This window comes from Netta rufina (assembly GCF_964035555.1).
Source record: "Netta rufina genome assembly, chromosome: 21".
Taxonomy (NCBI): Eukaryota; Metazoa; Chordata; class Aves; order Anseriformes; family Anatidae; genus Netta; species Netta rufina.
The window spans coordinates 7,274,327-7,294,109 of record NC_140145.1 but is presented as its reverse complement, the minus strand read 5'-3'; the positions used below and the strand labels follow the sequence as shown (position 1 = coordinate 7,294,109).

Genomic DNA, 19,783 nt, shown 5'->3' with positions numbered 1-19,783 from the left:
AGCGGCAGCGGGGATGGGGCCGGAGGTGGTGGCGGCGGCGGCGGCTGCGGGCAGGGCCCCGCTCCCGGGGCCGGCCCCGCTCCCGATCGTGGCGCTGGTGCTGGCGCTGGGCGCGGCCGTTAACGGGGCAGGAGGAGGAGGCGGGCCGGGCCCCGTTACGTGCGGTTCGGTGGTGAAGCTGCTCAACGTGCGGCACAACGTGCGCCTGCACTCGCACGACGTCCGCTACGGCTCCGGTAACGGCCCCGCTACCGGCCGCCAGCCCCCTCCCGGGCGTTATTTACCTGCTTATTAATTTATTTCTTCATTTTTTTATTTTTTTGTCTCCCGTAGGCAGCGGGCAGCAGTCGGTGACCGGCGTGGCGGCGGCGGACGATGGTAACAGCTACTGGCGGGTGCGGGGCCGCACGGCCGCCGTGTGCGAGCGGGGCCGGCCCGTGCGGTGCGGCCAGGCCATCCGCCTCACGCACCTCGGCACCGGCCGCAACCTCCACAGCCACCGCTTCGCCTCCCCGCTCTCCGGGAACCAGGTACCGGGCACGGCCCCTGTGGCCCTTAACCCCGACCGGGCTCCTCTTGTTCCCTAGGACCAGCCCCTGCCCTTACCGGGACTCCATCAGGTCCTTACTGGGTCCCTAACAGGTCCCTGGTGTTGCTGTCCCCATCCTTCCCAACCCCACATTGTCCCCTAGCCCCTGCCAAGCCCCCTTGTCCCGCCCAGCTCCATTTTTCCCTAGCCCCATTATCCCCTTTTCCCCCTCAGACCTATTTTCCCTTGTCCCATTCTCCCCCTAGCCCCGTTCTCAGCCCCAATCCCACTCTCTGCCCCCCATTTCATGCCAGCCCCTCTCCCCAGCAGCCAGCAGGACCATCCCCACCACAGCAAGCTGCATCCCCTGGGGCACCTGGGCTTTGCTGTGCCCCCTACAAGCCCTGCGGCACCCGAGCTTTTACTTTAGGGAACAAACTTCTAACAAAACAGCACCCAAATGTGCACTCCTTAACCCTGACACCCCTGCAGAGCCATCCCCGTGGGTGCTCCCCCTCCGACACCCCCATTTTCCCCTCCCCACCGTGCCACAAAGCTTCGAGCCCCCCCAAAACGAGCTCCTTTTCCCCTCTCCCCACGTAACCGGGTCCTTGCTGCTGCCACCGCAGGAGGTGAGCGCCTTCGGGGAGGACGGCGAGGGCGACTACCTGGACGACTGGACGGTGCTGTGCAGCGGGACCTACTGGGCGCGGGACAGCGAGGTGCGCTTCCAGCACGCCTCCACCGACGTCTTCCTGGCGGTGACGGGCGAGCAGTACGGGCGGCCCATCCACGGGCAGAAGGAGGTGCACGGCGCCGCCGCCTCCAGCCAGCACAACTACTGGAAGGTCATGGAGGGCGTCTTCATGCAGCCCGGCGAGGTTTTCAAAGCGGAGCGTTACCACGCCGAGCTGTGACCGACACAGACTGACGGGCCCCGGGCCCCGCGCGGGTCTGGCGCGCACCAAAAAGTGGAGCCCGACGTCCCAAACACAGCACGGAGTTAATAGTTCTCTTGTTCTGAATTTCACACGGCGTTAATAATTCCGTTATTCTGAATTTAACACCAAGCAGAGCTCAGTGTCTGGCATTCGATGCAAAGCAGAGCCCCGCAGCGTGAACCCAACACGAAACAGATCCCAAATGCAGCCCCAAACTGATCCCAGTGTCCCAAATCCAATGCAAAACACATCCCTATGTCCTCAACAAAGTTGATCCCAAAGTTGATCCATCCTGAAGTCCAGATCCTAAAGTCCAGATGAGACACGAAACAGAGCTTCCTATGTAGAATCTGACTGGAAGCAGATCCCAGTGCCCCACATCCAACCCAACACAGATCACAAACCCCAAACTGGATCACAGAGCCCCAAATTCAGCTCAGCTCAGATCCCAGTGCCCCAAACACAATGCAGAACCCTGTGTCCCAAATCCAACTCGCACCAGCTCCCAGGGTCCAGATTGGACGCAAGCTGGTACCCCAAATCCAACTCAGACTGGATCCTGGTGCCCCAAACCCACATTCAAAACGGATTCCGGTGCCCCAAACCAGATTCAAATCAGATTCTGGTGCCCCAAATCCAACTCAAACTGGATCCCAGCACCCTAAATCCGACTCAAACCATACCCCAGCCCCTCAAATCTGCCCAGAACTATGCTGGACTCCCCACCCCTATCAACCCCACTCCTCTCCACCCCGATTCCTCTCCCTGTGTCCCGCTGCTGGGCCGGGGGCCAGGAAGGAGCTGTGTGCCCGTGGTGTGCTGCTTCCTGAGCACGGGGGAACCGGGGGGAACCGGGGGGAACCAGGAGGAACCGGGGGAAGTTGGAGGGGACTGGGGGGTACCGAAGGGAACTGGAAGAAAGGGAGGGAAGTGGGGGGAACCGGGGGGAAAAGGGGAACCGGGAAAAATCAGGGGAACCGGGAGGAACTGGGGAGAAAGGGGGGGAACCGGGAGGAACCGGGGGGTGCTGGGGAGAACCGGAGGAAAGAGGGGAGAGGAGGGGAAACGGGGGGGATGGGGGAAACCGGGAGGAACCGGGAAAAAGGGAGAGAACCGGGGGAAAAAAGGGGGTACCGGGGGAAAAGGGGGGGAATCGGGGGAACCAGGGGGGCCCGGGGGGTCGGAGGAGAGCCGGGGGGGAACGAGGAGAAGGAGAAAAATCGGGAGAAACCGGGAAAAAAGGGAGGGGACCGGGGGGGGGACCGGCAGCGTGGGGGGGGGGGCGGAGGAGGCGCCGCTCAACTCCGGGTAAGGCCCCGCCCCCCAGGGGTTTGGCCACGCCCCCTCCCGCCGCTTGACCACGCCCCCTTCGTTGGCCCCGCCCCTCGCGGCCGTCACTGCCCCGCCGGCTCCGCGGGCGCTGCTGGGAGGGCGGCGGGGCCCGGGGGGAGGGGGGGGCGCCCGTCATGGCGGGGGGGGGGCCCGGGGGGTTCGGGGGGCCCGGGGCTGCCCCTGCCGCTCCCCGGCATCGCCCTGCTCGCCATCGCCATCGGCCTGCTGCTCGCCGCGCTGCTGGCGCGGTCAGGGCCACGGGGAAAGGGGGAAATGGGGGGGGTTGGGGGGTCCTGGGGGGGTTCCGAGGGGGTGAGGAGGGTCCTGAGGGGTGTGGGAGGGTTGGGGAAGGGGTGAGGGGGGGGTAAGGGGGATCCTGGTGGGTGTAAGGGGGTCCTGGGGGTAGGAGGGGGTCCTGGGGGTATGAGGGGGGGTCCTGAGGGGTGTAAGGGGTCTTCAGGGGGGTGAGGAGGGGTCTTTGGGGGCTGAGGAGGGGTCCTGAAGGGGTCCTGGGGGGGTTGAGGGGGTCCTGGGGGCGGTGAGGGGGACTTGGAGGGGTTAAGGGGGGTCCTGAGGTGGGTAAGGGGTCTTCAGGGGGGTGAAGAGGGGTCTTTGAGGGCTGAGGGGGGGGTTCTGAGGGGGTGAGGGGGTCCTGGGGGGGTCCTGAGGGGTGTCGGGGGGTTTCTTTCTGGTTCTGGGGGGGTCTTGGGCTCCTGGAAGGGTGTAAAGGGGGTGTAGGGTTTGGGGGGTGGGAGGGGGGGGGGCTCATAGGTTTGGGGGGCTGGGCGTGTAGGGGGGCTATGGGTTGAGGTGTGTGGGGGGGACAGGAATATGGGGGCTTCTGGGGGGGTCCCACAGACCTATGTGCCAGGTCAAGGGGGGGCTGCGGGCTGGCTGTGGGGATTCGGGGGGGGCTCGGAGGGGTCGATGCGGGGTGGTCCCGATGGGCAGGGGGCTGACCCCATCCCTCTGTGTCCCCGCAGGTGGCTGCTGTGCCGCCTGGCTGTCAGCTGGTGCCGCCAGAAGCTGCGGGCAGAGCTGAAGATCGGCTCCTTCGGCTTCTTCTGGGCCCAAAACATCAGCCTCAAGTTCCAGCAGAAGCAGCAGACGGTGGTGGGTGCCCCTGGAGCGGGGGTCCCGGGGTTTGGGGTGAGGGCAGGGTGGCCACGGTCCCCTTTGGACATGCTGCTGGCACGCGGCCCTGAGGTTTCACCGGTTTCTTCCTTTTTTCCCTGGCCAAATTTGTTTTTTGGGGGGCTCCCTGCGTGATGCCGAGCACTGGGAGCGGGGTGGGAGGTTTGGTGTGGGCTCTGCGGGATGTTTCTGTCGGTTTCCTCGCTCACCTGCCCCTGTGTCCCTGCAGGAAATCGACAACGTCTGGATCTCCAGCAAGCTGAGCCGGGAGCTGCCGTACGTCCCCCCAGCTCCCCAGCTGCTCTTTTGGGGCCTCGCGGTCTGGAAAATCCTTTGGGGTGTCCCACAGAGCCCCCCCAAAACAGCAGGGCCCGCGGGCTCGCGTCAGGCTTGCCCGTGCTGTTGTTGTGCAGGCGCTACTTCGAGCTGTGCTTTGGGGAGGTGCGAATCCGCACGGACCTGCAGAAGGGCCCTGGCTTCCAGCCCCATTTCCCGGGGGCTCCCAGCGAGGCCGATGGAGGCGAGAGCAGAGGGGACGTGGCCCTGAAACCCTCCCTGCTGCGGCTCCTTAGCCAGGTAGGCTGTGCTCCCGGCAGGGTTTTGTAGGCTCTGCTCCTGGTAGGGTTTTGCAGGCTGTCCTGCCATCGAGGCAGCCCTCGCCCTAATGTTTTCCCTCCCGTCAGCTCTTCTCCATCCACCTGGAGTCCATCAACGTCATGGTTCTGCACGTGGCCACGTCGGAGTCTCTCTGGCACATCCAGGCCAGCAAGACGCGGCTCCTCCTCGCCGGCGATGGGAAGAGGTAACGCTGCTGGCACGCTGCTCCCCTCCTCCCCCAGCACGGCCCCGTTTCCCTGCTGGGATGAGGGTGAGATCTTCTCCCACTCCCACCATCCAGGGCTCCTTCTGTCCTGCCTTGTCCTGTCCCGGTCCCTTTTTCCCAGAGCCATTTGTTTTCCCGACGGGTGGCCGTGTTGTTCACGGGGTTAGGCTTTTTGCTCTGCTTTTGGGGGAGGAATTGGGGTCTCCGCATCCCCCCAAAAAGCGAGGAAAGGGCTGGGCGTGGAGGCAGCAGGGCCCAAAGCCTCGCTCTGCTCCCCCCAGCCTCAACTGCGAGGTGAGCCTGACCAAGGTGAACAGCAAGGTGCTGCGGAGCAGCCAGCTGGTGAGTGCTGGGGAGGGGAGAAATCCCACGCTCTGGGACACGCCGGGACACGTTCCTTACTCGGGACACGTTCCTCACTCGTCCTAACCCCCCCAGGATGACACATGCCTGGCAGAGCTGGCCCTGGCGCTCTCCCTCTCGCTGGAGATCAGCAGCAAGCGGCGGCTGGTGGGCGTCAGGCTGAGCGTCCGGACCCTGCAGGCAGAGCTCCACGAGGGGCTTTTCTGCAGCCCCCTGCTGCACCGATTCACGGCCGGGGGGGAGCAGCCCAGCCCAGGTCAGGCCTGGGGACAGGGCGAGGGCTGGATTTGGGATTTCTGCTGCTGCCCGTGACTCTTGTGTGTCCCACCGCAGGCCCGGAGGAGCCCCTGAAGTCCTCGTCCCTGCTGAGCAGGGCCACGCTGCAGCTCATGCCCAGGAGGGTGGAGGTGAAGCTGGAGAGCACCAGCGTGGTGCTGTCCATGAACAGCCAGAAGAGGTGAGGGGGGCAGGTGGGAGAGGTGCTTGTGGAAGCCCTGGCATGGTTGTGCCATTCCCTGCTCCGCCAGAAGGCAGAGAGCAAACCCTAGAGCCCACCGTGGTGGGAAACACTTGAGCATGGCCTGGGGCTGTGCTCCTGGGGGAGAAGGAAGGCAGGCGAGCTGGTGCTCCAGCAGGACAGCTGCTGGGATGATGGTGATGGGCTGGGCTGCAGGTATATACTGGCCCGTGCTTTGTCCGTGCCGGTGTGTTAGCCAGCTGGGGTGTGAGGCGAGGAGACGGGAGGCCGTGGGGGCGCAGCTCCTGCCTGGCAGCGACTCCCTGCTCTCCCCAGGCACCTCACCTGGAGCCTGAAGCTGCTTCAGTTCCTCTACCGGCGCGAGGAGGAGCAGATCCCGCTGCGCAACTTCACCCCCACCTCGGACCTGGACCAAATGAGCGTAGACCTCCAGCTGGAGGGCAAGTAGCCAGGAGGGGGGCCCCCGGGATCAGAGCTACCGTCCTTTTCCTCCTCCAGCCCTCACTTCTGCTCCTTTCCCTCCCCAGATGGCCTTCTCCTGTCCCAGAGCCGCCAGCGCATCGTGTGCCTCAACTCCCTGAAGACCAGCGTGCAGGTGAGCGGGCGCTGGGCGCGCTCCCGGTCCCCCGGGAGGGCTCCGGTTCAGCTCCCGGCCCGAGCTTGCTGCCACCCCGCGCTCTCCCTGCTCCAGGTCACAGCCATTGACCTCTCGGCTGCTGTGCTGCTCAACACCTGCATCATCCACTACCGCCACCAAGAGTTTTCGCACTGGCTGGGGCTGCTGGCGCAGGAACGCGGGTGCCGAGAGGTGCCTGTCCCCAGCCGGGGGCACAAGGGAAGGTAAACTCAGCCTCAGCTGCTGCTTTTGTGGCTTCTTTCCTCTTGCCTGCCACTCTGACGGGGTGCCTGGGCATGTGGCACCTCCTGTGCACGGCCCCTGGTGTTGTGGTAGCTGGGAAACCCTACAGAGGGTGTCCCTCGGGGCTGCTCTGTGGGATGCAGCACCCCTCCGACAGCCTGTCTGTGGTTTTCCCCCACAGGAGCTACCCCCAAATCCTCGCGCCGATCATCCTGTGTGCCTCGCTGTCCAACGTCAACGTCTCAGTGCAGCTGGGGGACACGCCGCCCTTCGCCCTGGGCTTCAACTCCATCTCTGCAGGTAGGGGTTGGGCTTCGGGGGTGCCTGCTGGGCTCTTCTTGTGGGGTTGGTGGCTTTGCGAGAGAAATATTGGGATGTTCAGCAGCCTGGGCGTGTGGTATGGCAACGGGGAGCATCCTGCTGTGTCTGGGTCCAGCTGGGGGCTGCGGGTCCTTGCCTGGTTGTGTCCAAGTCCCCCTTTTTTGGGGGCAGCGAGCCCTGCCTGCATCCCCCTCCCCTCTGCCCGCAGATTACCAGCACCTGCGCCCCCAGAGCGTGCACCAGCGGGCGGTGCTGGCCGTGGACCACCTCTGCTGGCGCGTGGGCAACGACTCGCACATCCAGCGTGCCCCCCACCCGCCCAACATGCACGTGTGGGGAGAAGCCCTCATCCTCGACTCTTTCAACCTACAGGTGAGCGGGGAGCTGAGGGGCTGCTCCCGGGGGGGCTGCCCGCCCGTAACTCCACGTGGGCAGCACGGGGGGGGGTGTGGTGGGAGAAGGATGACAGTAATCAGCCAGTTTGTCCTGCAGGGCAGCTACAACCAGCCTCTGGGCATGTCCAGCGCCCAGTCGGACACGCTTTTCCTGGACTGCACCATCCGGGGGCTGCAGGTGGAGTCGTCGGATACCTGCACCGAGTGCCTGGCCAGGGTCCTGCCCCTGTTCTGCCTGCGGCCTGGCGGAGCTGAGCTCGCTGAGCAGCCTCCCTCTGCCCCGAGCGAGCCCTGGGGGCTGCTCTGGAAGGTGGATCTGAAGGTGGAGGATGTAAATCTTTTCACGCTCTCAGCTGTGGTGGGTAAGTGCGGTTGTGGTGTCCGGCCTGGCCCCGTATGGCTGTCCTGGAACAGCCCCCACAGCCAGGGGAGCCTGGCGTGCTGCGGGGTGCCTTCTCTGTGCCTCCAGCACCGATGTGCTGCCCCTCCAGGCGCCCTGGAGCTGCGGCTGGACACGCTGACTGTCCTGGGGAGCGCCGAGAGCTGCACGCTCAGCGTCCAGGGCATGGTGCTGGCCTTGGTGAAGAGCATCACGGAGAAGATGCAGCCGTGCTGCAAAGCTCCTGCCATCCCCAACCCCGTGGCCAACCTCTCCATGCTCTCCGTGACCTACCACAGCAGCATCCGCTCCCTGGAGGTCGGTGAGGGGCCTCGGGACTCTGCTTTAGCTGGCGCTGGGATGGACGGGGCGGTGGCACAGGGCACCAAGAGGTGACAGAGAGGAGGATGTGGCGGTGACCTGGAGCTTTCTCTCCGCTCTAGGTGCAGTGTGGGGAGGGGCTGGCGGTGCTGTGGAGCCCCCCCGACCACATGCACTTGTACCATCACACCCTGGCCACCCTGCAGTGCCACGAAGCCTTGCGGAGCGCCCTCGGCCACGGGACGCCTCCTTCCCCGTCCCCGGAGAGCCCGGCGCCCCGTGCCACCACCCCTACTGAGCCAGGAGGGTCCCCCCAGCCCGACGGGGCTCCCCCCAAAAGACTGCTGTCCCTGTCGCTGGAGCTGAGCTCTGCCAAGGTCACCGCCTTCGTCTCCGAGGCCAACTACATCAGCCTGGCCGCTGAACGGACCTCGGTGAGCTGGCACGGCGGCGCCCTGCACGGCTACTGCCCGGAGCTGGCCGCCGGCTTCGACGGCCACAGCATCTTCAGCTTCAAGGAGGTGGAGGTGAAGCTGCTGCCGGAGCTGGAGGAGGTGATCCTGCACCGCTGCGCCTTCCCCACCCTGCGCACCCTCCGCAACCGCGGCTGGGCCTTCTCCTTCGCCAGCGTCAGCATCGAGTTCCCCTACCAGTACGACTTCTCCCGCACGCTGGACGCCGCCGTGGGCGTGCAGAAGTGGCTGAAGGGTTTGCACCGACGCGGGCGCCCCTCCAGCACTTCCTTGCCTCCTGACCTGCTGCTCAAAGTCACGCACTTCTCCTGGGTCTTCCTGGACGACGTCTTCGAGGTGAAGCTGCGGGACAACTACGAGCTGATGAAGGACGAGAGCAAGGAGAGCGCCAAGCGGCTGCAGCTGCTGGACGCCAAGGTGGCCGCGCTGCGCAAGCAGCACGGGGAGCTGCTGCCCGCCCGCAAGATCGAGGAGCTCTACGCCTCGCTGGAGAAGAAGAACATCGAGATCTACATCCAGCGCTCCCGGCGCCTCTACGCCAACACCCCCATGCGGAGGGCTCTCCTCACCTGGACCCTGGCCCACCTGGAGCTGGTGGCCATGGCCGACGAGTCCTTCCACGGCACGGAGCGTGTCGTGGAGCAGATGAGGGACCTGGACAGCGTCAGCCCCTTCCCCCCCGAGGGGCTGGAGATGGTCACGCAGTGGTGCCGCATGATGAAGGGCAGCGTGGGCAGCTTTTTTGGTGAGTGGTTTCGTGTTGAGGGTGTCCTCAGAGGGCGATGTGGTGGCCGCGTGGCGTGGGCTCTCAAGGCAGGGACCTCGTGGCACTGCGTGACGCGTGGCCGAGTGGGGGAAACGACTTTCAGAGCTGCTTGGGAGTGGGAATGGAGCAGAGAGGCAACAAGGTGGTGGCTCCTGGGACAGCCCAAAATGTCAGGATCGGAGCAGTGCCCATCTTCTGCCCCCTCCATCGTCCCCTGCTCTGCCCCGCAGTGCGGATCCGCGATTACCCTCGCTACCTCTTCGAGATCCGGAACTGGCAGCTCTCGGGCCGGCTGATCGGGGCTGAGCAGTGCGGCCAGGCCTGCTCCCGGCGCCGCCAGGTGCTGAAGTTGGGGCTGCCCTGGGGGGACGCGACGGTGGAGAGGAACATGCCCCCCCTCAAATTCTACCACGACTTCCACTGTAAGAGCTCGAGGGCCGAGGGGGCTCTCTGCCGGGGCGGGGACGTGGCAGAGGACTGAGCCGTGCCCCCGATGTCCCCCAGCTGAGATCTCCCAGTACACCATCGTGTGGGGGCCCTGCTGGGACCCGGCCTGGACCCTGATCGGTCAGTGCGTGGATCTGCTCACCAAACCCTCGGAGGACCCCAGCGCCCCGTTGCCCTGGTGGGACAAGAGCCGCCTTCTGTTCCACGGGGACTGGCACATGGACATCGAGCAGGCCAACCTGCACCAGCTGGCCACCGAGGTGGGAGACGGCGGGGTAGGGAGCGGAGCGTGGCGTGGGGCTGCCTCACACCTCCCTCTGCTCGTGCTGCTTGTGCTTGCAGGACCCCTACAACACCACGGAGAACATGCACTGGGAGTGGAGCCACCTCTCCTTCCACTGGAAACCCGGGCAGTTCGTCTTCAAGGGCAACTTGGACATCAACGTCCGGACAGCCTCCAAGTGAGCGTGGGGCTGAGAGCCTGGGGCTGCTGCTGATAGTGCTGGGGGGTTACCGGGGGCTTCTTTCTCCACCCAGGTATGACGACTGCTGCTTCCTGCACCTCCCCGACCTGTGCATGACGCTGGACCTGCAGTGGCTGTGCCACGGGAACCCCCACGACCACCACGGCGTGGTGCTGCGCTCCCCTGACTTCCTGCCCGAGGTGCCGGTGGGGCAGCAGTACGACTCCTACCGTGCCTTCCGCTCCGAGAACCTCAACCTCTCCATCCGGATGGACCTGACGCGGCCCAGTGAGGGTGGGTAACAGCCCCCTGGGGCAAAGGGGAGCGCCGGTTTTAGCCATCCTTTATCCAGCCCCTGTGTTGGGTGCCGCCGTGTCCCTGCCCCGTGGGGCTGGCTGATGACGGGTGTATTCTCAGAGCACTCCAGCCCCGGATCCTGCTCTACAGCAGCACCCTCCGCTGGATGCAGAACTTCTGGGCCACGTGGACCAGCGTGACGCGCCCTATTTGCCGTGGGAAGCTCTTCAACAACCTGAAGCCCAGTAAGAAGAAGCTGGGCAGCATTACAAGCAGCTGTCCTACACTGCGCTCTTCCCCCGGCTGCAGGCAAGTCCTGGGGGTGGCTTCCCAGAGTTATTTCCCCTCTTTCCCTGCTCTGATCTCTCAAGCCCTGCTGTCTGCTCCCTCCTAGGTGCATTACTGGGCCTCCTTTGCCCAGCAGCGGGGATCCAGGTGGAGTGCTGCCAGGGGCACATCTTCACCCGCGGCACGCAGCGGCTCATCCCACAAGGTGAGCTGGGGTCCTGCTGGCACCCCACGTGCTTCCAGGCTGGGGAGGGTCCCGGCTGACCCCTCTCCTCATCCCCCAGCTGGCACGGTGATGCGACGCCCTGATCTCGGAGTGGAGCATCACGCAGATGGTGAGCGACCTGAGCCAGGTCACCGTGCACCTCATGGCCTCCACCTGCGACGAGAACGCCGACCACCGGCTCGACACCCTGGTGAAGAAAACCCACCTGCTCAGCCTGTCCTCCCTCACCTACCAGCGGCACAGCAACCGCACGGCTGAGGAGGTACCGCAGCAATCACCCCGGGGCACGGCAGGGGTAACCCAGCCCGTGCTGCCCTCGGTGGCATCCCCCACGACACGGGGACCTCGATCTTTGCTGGAACGGGCTGGAGGTGGCTTCGTTGTGCTGAGGCTCTGCCCCTCTGTGCCCAGGAGCTGCCCCTGCGGGATGGGGACGATGGTTTCCACACGCACCCAGCTGCACCTGGTGGACCTGCGGGCGTCCTGGACCACCACAAACCGGGACATCGCCTTCGGCCTCTATGACGGCTACAAAAAAGCAGCGGTGCTCAAACGCAACCCTCTCCACCGAGGCCCTGAAGGGGCTGAAGATTGACACGCAGCTGCAGGCCAAGAAGCTGAAGCGGGGCCCGCTCTCCGCTCCCTCCATCCCTGCCAGAGTCACTGCTCCCATCACCAGCGGCCGTCCTGAGAGAGCCTCCTCGGGGGGTGAGCGTGGCGGGGAGTGGAAACGCGCACCCAGCAGTGGCCTGGCTGTGCCTGAAAGCCCAAAACTCTGCCTGCCTTCACCCTGTCACCTCCTAGCCAGCTCCCTTTGGCTTTTTCCCTGACCTTTCCTCCTTCCCAGGAGCCTACATGCTGCAGAAGCTCATCGAGGAGACGGACAAGTTCGTGGTCTTCACGGAGGAGGAATCGGGGGCTAGCGAGCAGCTGTGTGGCATCGCCGCTTGCCAGACCGATGATATCTACAACCGCACACTGCCTCATCGAGCTGGTCAACTGCCAGGTCCGTGCCCCTGGCCAGCCTGCTGGCTCCCACACTCCGCTCCCTCACGATGAGAGGGGCTTTGCCTCCTCCTGACCCCCCCAGGATCTCTTTTTTTTTTTATTTTTTCCCCCCAGATGGTGCTGCGAGGCGCGGAGACAGAGGGCTGTGTGATTGTGTCGGCCGCGAAGGCCCAGCTGCTGCAGTGCCCAGCACCACCCGGCGTGGTACGGGGACACGCTGAAGCAGAAGACGTCGTGGACGTGCTTGCTGGACGGCATGCAGTACTTCGCCACCACGGAAAGCAGCCCCAGCGAGAGGGAGCACGGGCAGCTCTGGCTGGAGGTGAGCGCCAGGGTTGGCACCTGATGGGCGAGCTGCAGGGAGAACGGGGGCAACCAGCAGTGCCTCCTCGCTTCCCTAGGTGAAAAAATATCGAGGAACATCGGCAGCGGAGCCTGACTCGGTGCAGGAGCTGATGGAGAGCGGGCAGGCCGTGGGGGGCATGGTCAGCACCACGACAGGTACTGCGGGAGGAGCTGGCCACCGCGCTGCCCCAGTGGGTGACCCCGAGGCTGGTGGAGCTGGGGGCTCTTGCACATGCGTGTGTGGCTCCGGGAGCTGGCTGCTGCTCTGAGCCCTCTCATGGGGTCCCCGGAGTGGTGCTGAGGCCGTGGTCCCCCTGCCTGTCCCCAGACTGGAACCAGCCCTCGGAAGCCCAGCAGACCCAGCAGGTGCAGAGGATCATCTCGCGCTGCAGCTGCCGCATGTACTACATCAGCTACAGCCACGACATCGACCCGAGCTGGCCACGCAGATAAAGCCCCCCGAGACTCCTGCTAACCAGGAGAAGGAGGATCTGCTGAAGAAGCAGGAGGGTGGGTACAGCCTGGCAGCGTGTCTCGGCAGAGCCCTGGGCTGACCCACAGGTGCCTGCCAGGTCCAGGGGTGGCCCCTCTTGTCCCTGCTGAGATCAGAGGGGAGCGTGCAGGGTCCCCAGCCTTGTGGGATCAGGGACACCCCCAGAGCTGGACACTGAGCCCCCTAGAGCCAATGTAGCCACCTCTGCTCATTCCCTGTCCCTCCACGGCTGGCTGGCCCCCGAGTGCATCCCAAAAGGTACCACCTCCGGCCCTACAGGTGCCCCACGTGTCCTTTTTGTGTCCCTGCAGGAGCTGTGGACACGTTCACGCTCATCCCACCACGACCTGGAGATCTCCACAAACCCTGCCCAGTACGCCATGATCCTCGACATAGTCAACAACCTGCTGCTGCACGTGGAGCCCAAACGCAAGGTACCCACGACGCTGCGAGTCATCGTGCCTCTTGCTTGCGCCCGGGGCGCTCCCTTATCCTCCCTTATTTATCCGCGTGGCCAGGAGCACAGCGAGAAGAAGCAGCGGGTGCGTTTCCAGCTGGAAATCTCCAGCAACCCGGAGGAGCAGCGCAGCAGCATCCTCCACCTGCAGGAGGCCGTGAGGCAGCACGTGGCCCAGATCCGGCAGCTGGAGAAGCAGATGTACTCCCAACGTGAAGGTGAGCCCCGCGTCCCGGGCAGCAGGACCCGGCTCCCCTGGCTCCCTGCTTCAGGGCGGAGGGCGCTGAGGGTCGTCTCTCCTTCAGTCCCTGCAGGATGACAGCAAAAACGAGACCCTGCTCGAGCTCAACCACCGGCTGCAGCAGCAGCTGAACCAGGAGAAGGCTGACCTGCAGCTGGAGAGCGAGGAGCTGAACATACTGATCAGGTACGGGGGGCCCTCTCCGCCTTCCTTGGCGTTGTTCCCCTCCTTCCTCCGAGGCTCCCGCATCCCAGCTCTCCCCTGTTTGCTGCAGGTGCTTCAAGGACTTCCAGCTGCAGCGTGCCAACAAGATGGAGCTGCGGAAGCAGCCGGAGGACGTGAGCGTGGCACGGAGGACGGAGTTTTACTTCGCCCAGGCCCGCTGGCGCCTGACGGAGGAGGACGGGCAGCTGGGCATAGCCGAGCTGGAGCTGCAGCGTTTCCTCTACAGCAAGGTACCGAGCCGCCCCGTGGCCCCCACGGCCCCTCTCTGAGCCCAAATATGTGGGGCTGATGCGTTTGTGGGCACAGGTCAACAAATCCGATGACACCGCCGAGCATCTGCTGGAGCTGGCTGGGTGACGATGAACAATCTGCTGCCCAACGCGGTGTACAAGGCAAGGGGAGCTGCTCTGCGCCCTGGGGACCCTCAGGGGACCCTCGGGGGACCCTCCGGTGACCCGGCCAGGGTGGCTGTGCCTCACCCCAGCCACCCCCTGGCTTCCCTGCAGGTGGTGCTGCGTCCCCAGAGCTCCTGCCAGTCCGGCCGGCAGCTGGCACTGAGGATCTTCAGCAAGGTCCGGCCGCCCGTGGGGGGCATCTCCATCAAGGAGCACTTCGAGGTGCCAGGGCTGGCTGGGAGGTGGCAGGGCACAAAAAAAAAAAAAAAAAAAAAAAAAAAAAAAAAGCGTTTTCCTGGCTCTAACGTGTGTCTCTCTCCCTCCAGGTGAACGTGGTCCCGCTCACCATCCAGCTCACCCACCAGTTCTTCCACAGGATGATGGGCTTCTTCTTCCCCGGCCGCAATGTGGAGGAGGAGGAGGTGGGGGATGAGGAAGACAAGTCCAAGCTGGTGACAACGGGTGAGTGGGGCGGGAGGCGCGGGGCACTGCTGCGTGGTCACCCTCCTCCCCGGCACCCCGGTGCCACCTGAGCACCTCGGGCTGTGGGTCCAGGACAAGTTTTGGGGGCAGCTGCTGGAGCTGTGTGGTGAGGAGCAGAGAGGGGTGGTCTCCCCTCTGGGTAGGGGATTGTTGGGGGGCATCGGGGTGGTGGTTGCACCCCAGGACAGCAGCCCCTTTGTCGCAGGGATCCCCGTGGTGAAGCCGCGGCAGCTGATTGTGGCTGATGATGCGCTGGGGCCGGGGAAGGGAGTCACTCAGGGCCTGAATCGGACGTCAGGGGTCAGAAGATCGTTCCGAAAAGCACCCGAGGTACCTGCTGCTGGGCCTCCAGCCAAACCCGGCCTTCCCTTAGCTCCCGAGCTTGTAGCCCTGTCCTCGCCCTGCTTTCCTGCCCCCCCTTTTTTCCCTGGTGAAGCAATGCCACGGCTTGCTGCCCGCTTTTCCCTTCCCTGCTGCTTTCCAATCCTCACCTCCTGCTCCCGGCTCTGTCCCCAGCACCCCGTGGACGACATCGACAAGATGAAGGAGCGCGCGGCCATGAACAACTCCTTCATCTACATCAAGATCCCGCAGGTGCCCTGCGTCAGCTACAAGGTGAGGGGACGGGGACGGGGAGGCGCTGGGGGGGGGGTCCCGGGGCCTTGTCTCACTCTGCCTGACCCCCCTCCTGTCCAGGGTGAGAAGAACAGCGTCGATTGGGGCGACCTGAACCTGGTGCTGCCGTGCCTGGAGTACCACAACAACACCTGGACCTGGCTGGACTTCGCCATGGCGGTGAAGAGGGACAGCCGCAAAGCCTTGGTGGCGCAGGTCGGTGGGGACAGCGCTGTCACAGCCTCCCCCCTTTCCCTATATTCTGCTCAGGACCATCCTGATCCCATTCTCCCTCTTGGGGCAGGTGATCAAAGAGAAGCTGCGCCTGAAGCCGGCAGCGGGCGCGGAGGCCCGGGGGAAGCTGGAGAATAAATCGGAGGGGCCTATCCAGCAGCAGGAGGAGGACGAGAAGGCGCGCCTGCTCATCGGGCTGAGCGTGGGCGAGAAGAACCCCAGCAAGAAATCCATCTTCGGCAGGCGCAAATGAAGGGCGGCAGCACCCGGCAGGCCGGGAAGGGACTGGGGAACGCCCCCCCCAGTGCTCCCCACAGCAGAGGGGCAGCCCTATAGTGCCGAGGGGGGGCCGTGCTGCTCGGCACGGTGCTGCCCCAGCTGGGGGGGGGGAGCTGCGCCCAGACCCTCAGCAGCCCCCTCCCTGTAGGGCAGGGGTGCAGCAGCGGGGGGCTGCGGGATGCAGAGAGCTCCAGGGCCGCTTTGTGGGGTGCGCAAAGCGCCCCCCCCCTTGTGCCAAGGGTGCCCGCGAGCCTCCCCTGTCCCTGCTGTGCGGGTGCTGGGCCCGGTGAAGCAGCAGGATGGCTCCAGGCTGGGAGAAAGGGGAACGGGAGAGAGTTTAAAAGAAGAGTTTTTAATTTGGAACAGCTTGCCACTCGCCTCCCCCCTTGGCGCCGTCAGCACCATCCCCAACACGTGGTTTCACCCCCTGGCTTCCCCTCCTTTTGGGGGTCCCTCATCCATCTCCTCCGGGAGCCCCTCGGGGTTGGGGACCCTAGGATCCCGTTACCCCCTTGTCCCCTCAAGCTGGGGGCAGCCCCAGATCTGGGGGGGCTGCTGTAAAATGGGGGGGTTGGAGGGGAGGGTGCTGTGAGATGGAGGGGGGGCTATGGGGGGAAAAACGGGGGTCCCCAATCCGTGCCCGGTGCAGGTGGGGGGCGGGTGCCACGGGGAGCGCACCGGGAGCCCCGCTGCCCATTCCCGGACCTGGGGGGGGGGTCGTGAGCTGTCGGGGCGGAGAAGGGGGGGTCCGGAGGGGGGGGGGCGGGGCCGGGCGGGGTTATGTAAGGCGGCGATCACCGGGCCCGGGGCGCGGCGCGATGGGAGCAGCCAGCAGCGGGCCGGGCCCGGCCCCGGTGCGACCCCCCCAGGTGCGTGCGGTGGTCCCGGGGGTGCCCCTAAATTTCCCCCTCCCCATCCCCGGGGTGCTCCCCCCTCCCCGTTGACGGCCGCCCCCGGGTCCGCAGGGCCGCGCTGTGGGGCCGTGGGTCCGGGCGCTGCTGCGCCGAGCCGGGACGGGACCGGCACCGGCACCGGGACGGGGACCGGGTCCGGTACCGGGGCTCGCCCTGGCCACCGAGGAGCCGCCGCTGCCCTCTTGGCCGCTGCCGCAGCTCGTCTCGCTCTTCCTGCCGGAGTTCCCCGTTCGCCCCTCCGGCCGCCAGCAGCAGCTCAAGGTGCCGGTCAACCCCCGTCCCCCCCCCAAAAAAAAAAACCTACCGGGGGGCTCGGTGCGTCCTACCGGGGAGCCCGCACCTCCCGCCGGGGGTCCCGTGCGTTAAACGGCGTCCTTCACCGGGTACCCTCGCAGCCCGGCACGGCTCCATCTGCTTCCCAGCGGGGTCCCTGAGTGTCCCGTGCGCCCTACCGGGGTCCCCGTGCGCCCTACCGGGTTCCCCGTGCGCCCTACCGGGCTCCCCGTGCGTCCCGTGCCGCCACCCCGTGCCTCTTCTTGGGGTCGCCGCCCGTCTTTACCGGGTTTCCTTGCGCTCCGTACCGGGTCCCCGCGCACCCTCTCGGAGCCCCCGACCCTCCTACCGGCTCCCCTTCTCCCCCCACCCGTGCCCCGCGCCCCCCGTTCCCCAGGTCCCCACGGGGGTACCCACGCGCCCTCCCCGGTCCCTGTGTGCGCCCCCCCCCCGCCGCCTGTTTTGTGCCCCCCAACGCCCCAAACCTCACCCCACGCGGGACCCAGCTCCCCGTGGAAGCGCCCCACAGCCTGCCCCACGCCGGGCACCCCACAGCCCGTCTCCGTGGGGGGGTGCTCAGCTCCTGCCCCCCCCCCCCCCAGATCCTGGGCTTGGTGGCCAAAGGCTCCTTCGGGACCATCCTGAAAGTGCTGGACTGCGGGCGGGAGAAGGTCTGCGCCGTCAAGGTGGGTGCTGCCCTGCGGTCCGGGGGGGTGCCCCTCCTGCTCTGTGCCCCCCCCCAACACCCCCATCGTGCCCCCCCCCACCCCCCAGGTGATGCCCAAAGTGGAGGTGCTGCGCCGCGACACCCTGAAGCAGTGCAAGGAAGAAGTCAGCATCCAGGTGAGGGGGGGATTTGGCGAGGGGTTGAGGGGGGGGGATCCCACAGGGCTGCAGAGCCCCCCCCCCCCCCCGTGAACCCCTCTCCCCCGGGGGCCGCTCACCCTCTCTGCTTTGTGTCCCCAGAGACAGGTCAGGCACCCGTTTGTCCACGGCCTGGGGGACAGCTGGCAGGGCCAGCGCCACCTCTTCATCAGTGAGTGACCATCTGCCTGCGGGCTCGTCCTGGCCCCCCCCCAGCCCCCGCTGCCCGCGCACGTGTCCCCGCTGCCTGCACACGTGTCCCCGCACACGCGCGTGCTCCCCCTGCCCTGCACGCTGCCCGCGGGGACCGAAGCGCTCGGCTGCCAGCTCCGGGGACAACGGGGACGGGGAGGAACGCAGCAGGGACAAACGAGCTGCTCTGGCCCCCCCGGGTTTGTCCTGTCACTTCTCCTGTGTCACCACTCCGGTGGCTGTGCCGCCGTGGTGCCCGCGTGGGTGCAATTCCTGGTGGCTCTGCGAGCCCCAGGGGCTGCGTCGCTTCGGTACCCATTTAGCCACGGTGCTCGTGGCACCTTTGTGCCCACGTAGCCATGGTGCTGTAGGGTCCACTGGGACCCTCGCTTTGCTCAGGGATGCGCCATCTTCATGGCCACAGAGCCCGCGTGGCCCTGGTGCCCATGTCACCTTGCTGTCCCCATGGCTCTGGAGCCCACGTCACCGCAGTACGTGGTCCTGGTGCCCACAAGGTGCTTGTGCCACCTCGCTGCCCGTATGGACCCAGCACTCGTGTCACTGCAAGGCACGGTCCTTGTGGCCACGTGGCCGTGGTGCCCGTGTCACCTCGGTGCCCGTCACGAGGCCGGTGCCGTGTCCTGGCAGTGTGCACCTACTGCAGCACCGGGGACCTGCACGCGCTGTGGCGCACCGCCGGGCGCTTCGCCGAGGCCACCGTCCGCCTGTTTGCTGCCGAGCTGGTGCTGGTGCTGGGTGAGTACTGGGGGGGGCTCAGCCCTCCTGGGGGGGGGGAAGCTGCCCGCTGGGTGCCACGGGGGTGGCAGAGGGCATGGCGTGGGGAGGGGACCCTCAGCTCTGATGGCTCCGTCTTGTCCCCAGTGTATCTCCACGACCTGGGCATCGTGCACAGAGACGTGAAGGTGGGTGACAAAGGGGCTTGGGGGGGAGACAGAGGATGGTCGGGGGGGGGTCTCTGCACCCCCTGGTGCAAATTGGCCACCCCAGCGCCTGGTTTGTTTCAGATGGAGAACATCCTCCTGGATGAGAGGGGTAAGGGTCTGTGGCACTAGGGTGGGGACACCCCATCCGTGGGGACACCCCATCTGTGGGGACACCCCATCGTTGGGACCCCCACGCGCCATCTTACCCCGCAGGGCACCTCAAACTCGCCGACTTCGGCCTCTCCCGGCACCTGCGGTGGGGCGAGCGGGCCCACACCATCTGCGGCACCCTGCAGTACATGGGTAAGGGGTGGCAGGGTTGTGGGGACACATCCCCCCCCCCAGGGGGTGCTGCTGGGGACACCTCCACCCCAGCTGCTCACCCCCTCATCCCCTCAGCCCCAGAGGTGCTGAGCGGGGGTCCCTACAGCCACGCGGCCGACTGGTGGTCCCTGGGAGTCCTGCTCTTCGCCCTGGCCAGCGGGGAGGTGAGCTCTGTGGGGTGCACGACTGGGGGGCTAGGGGCACCCCATGGAGCTCCTAAACACCTTCCTTGCCCCCCAGTTCCCGGTGGCACCGGCGGGGGACCACGTGGCCATGCTGGAGCGCGTCAACCAGAGCAGCTACAGCAGCCCCCCTGCGCTCAGCCCCGCGCTGGCCCGGCTGCTGGCCGAGGTAGCCCTCGCCCCCTGGGTTGGGGGTCCCCAGCGGGGTCTCCACTACTCAGCCTCTTCTCTCCGTCCCCAGCTGCTGTGCCACAACCCCCTGCGCCGCCTGCGCTACCTCCACCACTTCCAGGACCACCCTTTCTTCCGAGGGGTGACCTTCGACGCCGACCTCCTGCAGAAGGACCCGGTGGCGGTGGCCGTGGCCCCGCGCCCCCCCGCACCCCCTCCTCCCTCCCCCGACCCCTCCACCTTTGATGATTTTGACTGCGACCTCACCGCCACGGCCCCCCCGGACCGCCCCTGGCCCGGCTGAGCTG

General features: G+C 66.2%; 3 protein-coding genes across 3 annotated transcripts; all 3 read left to right on the top strand.

The window, feature by feature from the left end:
* Nucleotides 1-10: 10 nt before the first annotated feature.
* SDF2 (stromal cell derived factor 2) lies at nt 11-1,559 on the top strand. The gene is made up of 3 exons (XM_084299509.1): nt 11-236; nt 334-530; nt 1,159-1,559. The coding sequence occupies exons 1-3, from the start codon at nt 14-16 to the stop codon at nt 1,444-1,446; spliced, it is 708 nt and encodes a 235-aa protein (XP_084155635.1). The 5' UTR covers nt 11-13; the 3' UTR covers nt 1,447-1,559.
* Nucleotides 1,560-1,935: 376 nt separating this feature from the next.
* On the top strand, nt 1,936-15,968 carry BLTP2 (bridge-like lipid transfer protein family member 2; the record flags this gene model as incomplete). Its single annotated transcript, XM_084299944.1, is given in 53 exon segments — nt 1,936-2,032; nt 2,798-3,050; nt 3,786-3,915; nt 4,166-4,212; nt 4,350-4,512; nt 4,620-4,738; nt 5,041-5,101; nt 5,198-5,378; nt 5,456-5,579; nt 5,916-6,040; nt 6,128-6,195; nt 6,292-6,440; nt 6,641-6,759; nt 6,989-7,152; nt 7,273-7,537; nt 7,667-7,872; nt 7,998-9,093; nt 9,345-9,536; nt 9,619-9,821; nt 9,904-10,022; nt 10,099-10,323; nt 10,443-10,576; nt 10,579-10,631; nt 10,717-10,750; nt 10,753-10,815; nt 10,895-10,914; nt 10,916-11,098; nt 11,248-11,289; nt 11,291-11,395; nt 11,397-11,544; nt 11,684-11,811; nt 11,813-11,842; nt 11,959-12,030; nt 12,032-12,166; nt 12,246-12,248; nt 12,250-12,277; nt 12,280-12,345; nt 12,518-12,622; nt 12,625-12,699; nt 12,994-13,019; nt 13,021-13,116; nt 13,201-13,347; nt 13,349-13,357; nt 13,445-13,566; nt 13,655-13,835; nt 13,912-13,948; nt 13,951-13,997; nt 14,112-14,222; nt 14,327-14,462; nt 14,689-14,813; nt 15,000-15,098; nt 15,180-15,314; nt 15,403-15,968. Coding segments are annotated over 53 exon segments (6,984 nt in total). The 3' UTR covers nt 15,586-15,968.
* A 453-nt stretch (nt 15,969-16,421) lies between these two features.
* RSKR (ribosomal protein S6 kinase related) lies at nt 16,422-19,779 on the top strand (the record flags this gene model as incomplete). The annotated part of the gene is made up of 12 exons (XM_084299504.1): nt 16,422-16,480; nt 16,577-16,786; nt 17,401-17,484; nt 17,573-17,641; nt 17,765-17,834; nt 18,503-18,610; nt 18,737-18,777; nt 18,880-18,907; nt 19,012-19,101; nt 19,198-19,286; nt 19,363-19,473; nt 19,546-19,779. Exons 1-12 carry the CDS (start codon nt 16,430-16,432, stop codon nt 19,777-19,779), a joined length of 1,185 nt encoding a protein of 394 aa, XP_084155630.1. The 5' UTR covers nt 16,422-16,429.
* Between the last annotated feature and the right edge of the window lie 4 nt (nt 19,780-19,783).